Source organism: Camellia sinensis, chromosome 6 (genome assembly GCF_055761805.1).
Source record: "Camellia sinensis isolate YWXY chromosome 6, ASM5576180v1, whole genome shotgun sequence".
NCBI classification, from domain to species: domain Eukaryota; kingdom Viridiplantae; phylum Streptophyta; class Magnoliopsida; order Ericales; family Theaceae; genus Camellia; species Camellia sinensis.
This window is the reverse complement of record NC_138966.1, coordinates 93247835-93257539: the sequence shown is the minus strand read 5'-3', so window position 1 is coordinate 93257539 and position 9705 is coordinate 93247835. Positions and strand designations below refer to the sequence as shown.

The 9705-nt window shown below is 36.6% G+C and overlaps 2 protein-coding genes and 1 long non-coding RNA gene across 3 annotated transcripts; 1 reads left to right on the top strand and 2 right to left on the bottom strand.

Annotated features, from left to right (window-relative positions):
* Positions 1-1638: 1638 nt before the first annotated feature.
* LOC114274719 (uncharacterized) lies at positions 1639-2636 on the bottom strand. Its single transcript, XR_014332662.1, has 2 exons — positions 2276-2636; positions 1639-2052 (listed from the first exon to the last, which is right to left on the bottom strand). It is a non-coding gene; the product is annotated as an uncharacterized LOC114274719 (long non-coding RNA).
* Positions 2637-4526: 1890 nt separating this feature from the next.
* Positions 4527-8083, bottom strand: LOC114274743 (uncharacterized). The gene is given in 2 exon segments (XM_082876246.1): positions 4527-5106; positions 7998-8083. Coding segments are annotated over 2 exon segments (666 nt in total).
* Positions 8084-8271: 188 nt separating this feature from the next.
* Positions 8272-9414, top strand: LOC145793420 (uncharacterized). Its single transcript, XM_082876245.1, has 3 exons — positions 8272-8331; positions 8551-8773; positions 8906-9414. The coding sequence occupies exons 1-3, from the start codon at positions 8272-8274 to the stop codon at positions 9412-9414; spliced, it is 792 nt and encodes a 263-aa protein (XP_082732371.1).
* Positions 9415-9705: the final 291 nt, after the last annotated feature.

Below are 9705 nucleotides of genomic sequence, written 5' to 3'. Positions count from 1 at the left end.
TAAAAAACAAACTAACTATGTGCAATTTCTGAATCATATTTAATTTTCAAACCATGTCACTCCTTACACTGGAGCAAAAGTAACCACAAAGGATCAGATCATGAAAACATAATACTAAAGTAACCCAAACACAGTACTGTTAATTGTAATCGAGACTTTTTCTAATAAATATCATTTGGCACAAAAAGAAGCACAAAATATGGACAAAGCCATAGCTCGTTTTTTTTTCCTTCTACAACTCAGATGACTCAAACTCAATATCTGCACCAGCAATATTAGTTGGTTATATCATGTTATGAATTGCAATGTACTTCATCAATTAAATCGGGTTTTGAATCAACTACTTAGCTATGGGTGCTAACTGTCCCAAAAGCCAACAGCTTATACTATTGCTAACTATTACTATACCCTTCTAATTTAAGAAATATGCACAACCATTAAAGAATTGATTGGCAAAGTTACAAACAAGAACAATTCTTCATTATTCAAGAATTTAAATCCTGAAATACCTAACAAATGATTCTAGACGCAAAAATGGTGTAAATTTCAATGAAGAATTGCATAAAGCCAACGAAGATTTAGAACCAGTGTTATTGGCAAGCTTAAACATAAATTATCTAAAAAGGAAACGATAGACAGACTTGGTTTATCTTAAAGCCAATTTGGAGAGAACATGTGATTGTGTGAGCAAGCCCAAGGTTTAATATAAAATTACATACCAAATGAATTATCTTTAGCATACTTAGAGAGAACGCTGAAAGGAGATTTCCCTTGTTATTTATTTTCCGCTGCCAAGTCAGAGATGCAGGTTTTGTAGGGTTAACCTTAATCTAGAAAACAAAAAGTATAGAAATAAGATGAGCACTAAATCAAAGCACCGACTAAGAAAGTACCTCGGAAATCTCAGTGCTAATTACATCTGTTAACCAATGGTATAATTTTTTTTTTAAAAAAATGCGTGTACTATATACACTCTATAATCTAACAAAATCACAACATTTGGTACTACTAGTTGAACCCCACGTGCTAGGCGCGAGGGGGCCGCATCGTAGTTACAATGCTTTTTCTCCTGCCAATGTGCCTATATGCTTGCTTGTTTAAGTTTAAAAAAATGAAGTACAAGAAATGGAAAAAAGGGCCAATAACATAATAATTTAGCCAAATGATTCATGCATTATGTTAAAGAAACTTTACTTTTTCCTTCTAGTATTTTTAGAGTTATGTGTGGCTCAAGCATCTCTTCCTAGTGTCATGTGTGATAATTTGACAAAAATATAATAAGAAAAGGAAAACATTAGGATGACAAATGCTTTGATTCACATAGAAGGTGCCACAAGAATGAAAGTTGAATAGAATATGGGTCAAGGTAGCAAGGTAAGAACCACAATAATAAGTAAAAAAAAAAAAAAATTGATCGTAATTGATATAAAATAATATCTCATAAAGAATCTTCAATGCCTTGTCCTTGAGTGGTATATGAGGACCACGAACAATATCATCAAAATTTTTGACTTGTCATCCTCAAATGAATCCTAAATACAAAATGAACAAAAGACTCTCAAATATCAAAATCAATAAGGGAGGGGGGGTGGGGAACAAGAAAATCATATCAGCAATAATGCAAATTACCTGCAAAAGTGAAGAAAAAGATAAACTTCATTGAAAAGCTAAGCAGAGTACATACTACTATATATATACACTTTGTATAACTGAGTTGGTTATAACCAACTCTCTAACAAACTATCTAGCCATCTTGGTGTTTTCTATCTTTACAATTCTGTGACTTATTATACATGACAGTCGTATACATGAGATGAGCAGCTTTGGATGCCTTGACTTGCTCTGTTTGAACATATTGCAACTGCATCAGAGTAGGCTGCTGCTATTGTTGTTGCATAGGCTACTGCTGTTGCTACTGTATAGATTGTTGTTGTTGCTGCTGCACAGGCTATTGCTGTATAGGCTGCTGAGATTGCTTTTGTTGAAGCTGTTTTTGTTGAAGTTGCTCTGATGCCCTAGGCTCAGACTCAGTTGCCCTAGGCTTAGACTCTGCTGCTTTGGGAACATTGGGAACATATATCTTATCAACTTCAAACAAACACAATCCAAATTCAAGCAAAGTATGTCCATAAAACCGGGCACTCTCACAAACACCCCCAACTTAGATTTTCAAATTCATCATGTCTATCAATAGTACTATCCTTAAATATATATAGGAGCATCTAAAACCTAACAAAAAAATCATTATAATTTCAAGAAAAATAGTAGTTTTTACCTTGGAAGCACTTCCCTTAAACCACCTAATACTTAGTCCTCCACTCCTTGTATATCTCCAAGACAGTGGCTTGAACATATGTTCCAACTCCTACATTTTCTTCATCTCCTTCACCCAATATATCCTTCAGAGATCTATACACAATCCCCTGTTGCTTTGCACACCCAAACATGGTGTGACTCTTGCTTGACCTAGTTGGGACATACATTATCGCTGTGCATTTAGTCCCCAATTTCACACCATTAATGAAAATATATAATCTCCTTTGGTTTTCCGAGGAAGATGGTGTACAAGAAGAGGAAATTGGAATCTCAGAACTGTCATAAAGTCTTTTTTTTTTCTCCCCTTATTGTTTGTTTCCTCTCTCTTATAAACAGTCTTTGTTTTTTAAACCCAAAATTTAAAATTTAAAAAAAAAAAGGAAAAAAAAACTTGGGTACTATTTTTTGTAGTTGATATATAACATTTTCTCAAAGATTAGTCTTTCAAACTTATTTTGATGCATTCTATTGTTTAACATGAGTACGATTTTGGGCCTCATTCAACTTTTACTATCAAAATTTTTGGAAAACCCAAAATATCACAAACAACATCATTTATATTTATCCAATTACTCCTCTCTTCTTCTTTTTTTAACCTATGAACCTAGAAAATTAGAAATAAATAGAGAATGGACAATAGGAATGGGTTTTATTTTATCATCTAAAATTGCACCTAAAAACAGCTCATGAACAGGTAATTAAAAAAACAATTAAATTCAATCTAGGCACTACCAAAGCTCATAAATAGATGTCAAACGCATGAGCATTGTCCAGTTTCATTTGAATATTTCGTCAAACACATGGTGAGCAAAAGGGCCAGAAGACAACAACAAATACAAGCATGGACGAATTTTGTTTGAACATTTTTTTCAAGCACAAGGTGAGCAAGAGGGTGAAAAACAACAACAATTACAAACATAGACCAAACAACAGTAATTCATACACTATCATCATCATCATCAACAACAACAACAACCACAACAACAACAAAAACCTAATAAATTACATGCTCTTTCAATCATTTTGTAGAAACCCATTTCAATCATTGGTTCATTGATTTCACATAAATCAAAACCCTACACCATAAAAAAAAACAAAAAAAACCCTAGAGGTAGAATGAAATGGGGAAATAGAGAAAGAGAGATAGAAAAGCAGAGCCGAGAGAGAGAGAGAGAGAGAGAGAGATAGAGAGAAAGTAAGAGAAATAGAGAGAGGGAAAGGGAAACCTCAATCTTGAAACGATGTAATGCGAGGCAAGGCGAGGAGCTGCGAGGCAAGCAACGGCAGTGGTGGTGATAGTGTGCAATGGTGGAAGATTGACGGTGGAAGATCAACGGTTAGTGATGGGGGGGTAAAGTGATGGTGAGTCGTCCGTAAAAGAGAGAGAGAGAGAGAGAGAGAGCAAGAATCAAGAGTCTGGTTTTTGTTTGGGTGGATTGATATAGGGTAAATTACATTTACCTCCCCAGAGGTTTCTGACAAATACATGGACTTTTTTTGTGGTTTCAATAATTACAGAAATCTTTTCTACTTTAACTGATAATATCAAGATTCCCTCAATCCGTCAATTTTGCACAAACGACGTTACTTACCTATACAGAAGAACCATATTACCCTTTAAATTAAGTGTGAAAAGACGAAAATACTCTACAAAATATTCCTTTTTTACTTTTTGAAACCAGAGTCACCACCCATTAACTTCTATTTCTTTCTTCTCTTACTCTCTTCTCTCTCTCCTTTTCTCCCAACCCAACCCAACCCAACAATGCTTATTTTCTTGGTATCCGACTCCGATTCCAACAAGGTGACCATTGACAACGAGATCTTCATTTTCTATTTTCCTAACAATGAAATCAAACCCTACTCTCTCTCTCTCTCTCTCTTTCTCTCCCTCTCTCTCTCTCCTTCCCTTCCAACCCAACCCAACAGTGCCTCTTTTCTTGGTTTCCTACTCCGACTCCGACAAGAAGACCATCGACGACAAGATCAAACCTCTTTTCTTCTCTCGCGACGACGACCAACGACCACCACACCCAACCTAACCCACCATTTTCAAACAAACTCTACAACCGGACTACGATCGACATTTGTTTTTCTTTTTCTGCAATCAAACAACCATTGTAGAGTATGGTTCTAAATCGCACATATCCAAATCAAACCCATAAGGTGATGGTGGGTCCTGCATCAGTAACAGAGAGTTTAGTAAAAGTTCAAGGGTATGGACCAAGGCCGTGCTTGACTCCACACTTGAATTCACCAACATAACTGTTTCCATGAGAGCAACTCTGTATTCCAACACCATGGCTCTGCCCATTACACCACTCCCCTGTATAAGCATCCCCTGTATAAAACCTATAAACTCCATAACCATGCCGGAGACCTTGCCGATACTGTCCTCGAAACTGATTACCTCTCGCCCAGCTCTCAATCCCATACCCATCATATCTCCCATCAACCCAATCTCCCTCATACCTCTCATTCACAAAGTAATTGTACACTTCACTCCCATTACACCTCTCCTTGTGAAACTCTCCTTCATAGAAATCACCATTGCTGTAAAATTCAACCCCTTCTCTTACAATTCACTTCAATTTTCAGTCTTTTTTCGATAAAATTGACTCGCCGATGAACCATTGGACCGGTTTGTGGTTGTTCTGCGAGAACCCAAGTCGCTTGGAGAGAATCAAAAAGCTTTGGTGAATCAAACCCTTGTTTTTGCCAGCGAAGAAGAGAACGATGACGATGAAAATTAGGGCTAAGAGGAGGTTTTCCGAGGTGGGTATGTCGTCTCTGCCAAAATAGAGGAAGATGGTGCAGAGAAAGAGGGAGAGGAGGACGAGAATCGGGGTGAACCGGCGAGAACGACAACGAATCGGGGATGAATTGGGTTTATGGGGCTTTTGAACTGGGTTTGTGGGGCTTTTGTTCCTCTATGTCTTCTTCGTCTGGTTTGATCTCATTTACGGAAGATAGGGTTTGGATTGGGTTTTGTGGAAAATTCTTTAATTGGCATTTTAGTGCATTATGGGTATTTTAGTGCTTACATTAGATGACATCAGCAAGGTCTGTTAGGTATATAAACGGCTGTCAAATTTTGGGAGAATCTTGATAGGTAAAGTAGGGGAAGTTTCTGTAATTATTCAAACCATAGGGGAGATAAATGTTATTTACCCATTGATAAAAACAAATATGAAAAAGTAATAGAATAAATGAATTGCCTCCAATCTGAAAAATTTTCACACCAAAAAATTTGTTATCAATGCCGACTAAACAAAAGTTTAGTCGCCAATTGTAGCATTTTTGGTGACTAAAGGTATTTTGGTCACTATAAATAAATATTCACTGACTAAATTTTGCGTCGCCAAAGATAAAAGTAAAATATATGCTTTTTATTTAGTGACTAAATTATTTTAGTAGGCAAAAATTACTTTATAGCGACTAAAAAATTTTTTAGTCACCGAAAATGAACATTTGCCAACCAAAACTTTGATCGCCAAAGTTTAATAGCAAACATTATGCTAACTTTTTGGCGACTGAATTTATTCTAGTAGCCAAAAACTGGTATACTATGACTGACGAAAAATTTAATAGCCTAAAACATGATCTAATGCTGACTAAAATATTTTTTAGTCGCCTATTGTGGCAAATTTAGCGACTAATTTTTTTTTATTCGCCAATAATTAAGATACAACTACTAAAAAAAAATTAGTAGCTAAAAACCATGTTCAATGCCGACCAATGTAATTTTTAGCTACCTAATCTACAACTTTTGGAGACTAAAAAAAGTTCAGTCGCCAAATTTGGTCGCCAAAAGTGTAAATTGTTGTAGTGAATATTTGGTGATATTGATTTTGTGTAATCATGTTCAAATATAAGATTAATATTAAGTGAAATAAGTGAATAAAACTGTGCCACGTGTGCATTAAATTTTTTTGTTTTGTCAAACAAGTTAATAGAGATCGACAAATTGTTAATATTGATACAAAATAAGAAGTTCAGGATTTAAATTGATAAAATTGAAACCTTAGGGTTTAATTTAAAAAATATGTGAAACTCTAGGTTCAATTTGTAATTTGCCCTTGATATTTATTAGTTAGTCTTTATTTTAATTAATTGTTAGTTTAGTTAATATATATTATTTTTACTTGTATTAAGGTCTCGTTTGGTAAATATATGTTTTAGTCAAAAAGTCACTATAAATTGTCACATCACTCTCTTTATTTTTCTGCACATCTGTTGGCTACATATTTTGTATAAGCCAATCACAGCTGAACTCGTGGCTCATAAAGGGTAATTTGGGAAGTTAATGCAAGTCTCCAATCAGCATCAGACACGTGACAGTTCATATTGGTAGTAATGAATCTACGCAGCATTTGAGCAGTTAGAAGGCGCAAGATGACGTGGCCTAACGATTGCTCACAATTCAAATTCAAATTCAGGAGGAAAGCCTAACTGCAAGAATGGCATAGTGGAGGCTAATTGTGCGAGACCATGATCAATGGTCATGGAAGGGCACTTCGACGGTTACTATTAGAAAGTATAAATAAAAGAGAAGGCCAATAGAAGGGGATGGACGAGATCTAGAAACAAGTTATTTACTTCATATTTCTCTTTATAGTTTTTACATTTCCAGTTCTTCAATTCCTGTACTGCACTTCATTTCTTAGGAGTAGTTACAAGTAGTTTGTTACTGTGAACCTCTTCGAGGCTGGGTTAATTCATTGTAAGTTCTCATTTACTTAATGAAATTCAGTTTCTGAATCGATTTGTACATATTACTATTTATAAGTTTCTCCTAAGCAAAGCCATCAGTAAAAAGTCATCTTCATTGAGGCTGAAAGAACTTCAACACAATCGTCTAATAATTGGTTGGCAATTAAACTTTCTGTAAGGACTTATTGATCCTTGTTGGCACACTTAAAATTACATAATTAACCTTCAAAAGCCAAAAAAATCAACATATATTTTTGGCACGCCCAGTGGGACACTTTAAAATGTCTAGACGTAACAGACAAGGAGAAAATAAACGTCTGGAAGGAGGTGTTGAAGGAGAGATAAAAGTTTCTAACCTAGAGGATAATATAATATCACACCTATGGATACACCTGTCTCATCAGATCCTCCATAAATAGTTGAACAGAATAGCACCTTAGAATATGCAACACATGTCCAAAACATTAGACAGGGCCATGAAACTGGACCATCAACTACCCCTTCTACCCAACCAATGAATCCATGAGGAGGTTTAGTAGATGCTATAGGGCAGCAACTAATGTATACAATAGACAGATAGGCAACATCCTTCATGGATCGAATGAACTCTCATCAACCAACTGTCATAAGGCAAGTTGTGGAAAACATAAATGTTCTTAGCAAAGATTGGCTCGAGATAAACAGCCTATGCAAAATAATGGACAAACTAATGGGCAGCCTAGTAGTCAAAATCATGAGAGGCCATCACCTGTGCCTCAGTCATGGTATGAAGCTCCTTCGAGACCAGTGGAAAATCAAAATGTACCATTATCCACCAATGAAACCATACAGATTGGTGGATTCGGGCCAGCACAAGGAAATGGCATGAGGATGTTTTCAAATCCTATGTTTGAAACCATACCTGGCACATGGGGGTTCACTAATCCTGTGTTTGAATTTGCACCCAGGGGGTTGGAAGGGTTTCCTACAGTTGGAAGAGAGACAACACATGTTCCTCCTCTTGTAGCACCTTTTGCAAGACCTTTCGCAGGGCAGGCCCCAAGAGGCTAGCCATACCCTCAACAACAACCGGTACAACAGGGACAACCAGTCCTAAATGCCCCTCTGTATGGACCAAGAGGCCTTCAGGCACATGGAGTTTGTCCAAACCCTATGTTTTTTCCTCTAGTTATGGTCCAACCAACACAAAATATGATTCCTAGGGACTAAATTGCTGATATTGTTAGAAAGATGTGTAAACCCATGGCTTGGGGGGTCCAGACTCTTGTGTACAAAAAACCTTACCCAGAATGGGTGGATAAGGTACATGAATACCCAAGGGGGTTTAGAATACCAAAATTTTCCCTTTTTTATGGAAATGGAAACTAATCAACGGTGGAACACATTGCCAGGTTTACAGGCCAGTATGGTGAATTCACCAATAATGATTGCATGAAACTAAGACTTTTTCCAAACTCTTTAACTGGGGCAGCCTTTGTATGGTATATAAACCTTACACCTGGCTCTATCCAAACTTGACAGCAAATGGAGGAAGTGTTTCATGCCCAGTTTTTCCAAACGGAACCTGTGGTTTCTATGGCAAACTTGACAAGATTAAGCCAAAGGTCTGATGAAAAGGTTGCTCAGTTCATTGCCATATTCAAAAGGGCACGAAACAAATGTAGGGTCATGCTACCTGAGCCTAAATTTGTAAAATTGATTCAAAACGGATTAGAGTTTAAGCTTCGAAAGAAGTTTGATTCAAGTGAGTTTCGAGACTTAGTAAAATTAACCTATAAAGTTTCCAGATATGAAACCTTACTTGAAGAATAACAAGATTGAAGCAATGCATCCTATAAGACCTATTATAGGGACTCTAACTTTGAAATTGATGCAGCAGAGATCATAGGAAAAGAACCTATGACCTGTGAAGCATTGATTCAGAAAAATACCACAATTGAACAACAATTTAAAAAGAAAGACCTTCATAGGAAATATTCTTTTGACATAACCAAACCAGATGACATATTTGATCATTTACTTGCAGCACATTTCTTAAAGTTACCTAAGGAAGTTAAGATCCCAACTTTTGAAGAACTTAAAGGAAAACTGTACTGTAAATGGCATAATTCTTGGTCCCACTCAACTAAAAACTATATTGTTTTTCGAGATAGGATCCAAAAACAAATTCAGAAAGGAAGACTGAAATTTCCAACCAAGACTGAAAAGGCCATGGGAATTGACACCAACCCATTTCCAGAGATTGGAGAGGCAGTAGCTAATGTTGGCATACCAGATTTCCAGAATTTCTTTTTGAAGGAATTGGAAAAAGTCAATGTGCAGATGCATGTTGCTGGCCATGCTGCCTTTAAGAAGGACACAAGAAGTTCACCAGCTAGTGGATAAAGCTTTGCAGGCCAAAGGGATGCCTCCAGTGAAGAAACATTGGATGATGACTCCCTCGAAGCAGCTGTAATGTAGAGAATGTGTCCTAGATGCAGATTGAATTACAAATGGTTGTGGGGCCTTCCAGTTGATGGGAAGCAGTACTACAAAGATGTGCAGAGAGACCACAAACCAGCCAATAGTTATAACAGAAGGCCATACCCAACTAGTCTTAGACAACAGTCATCCTTGACTGGGCCACCAAACACCAGGATGTAATCAAAGGGTAAGAGACCTCTGCATGAGATAAGG

What these genes read in the sequence shown, in the direction of transcription:
- LOC145793420 (XM_082876245.1), top strand. Translation starts at nt 8,272, where the DNA reads ATGGCTTGGGGGGTCCAGACTCTTGTGTACAAAAAACCTTACCCAGAA. An exon ending in ACCCAGAATGGGTGGATAAG is followed by an intron (nt 8,332 to 8,550) that starts GTACATGAATAC and finishes CAAACTTGACAG; the next exon opens with CAAATGGAGGAAGTGTTTCA. An exon ending in TCGAAAGAAGTTTGATTCAA is followed by an intron (nt 8,774 to 8,905) that starts GTGAGTTTCGAG and finishes AAATTGATGCAG; the next exon opens with CAGAGATCATAGGAAAAGAA.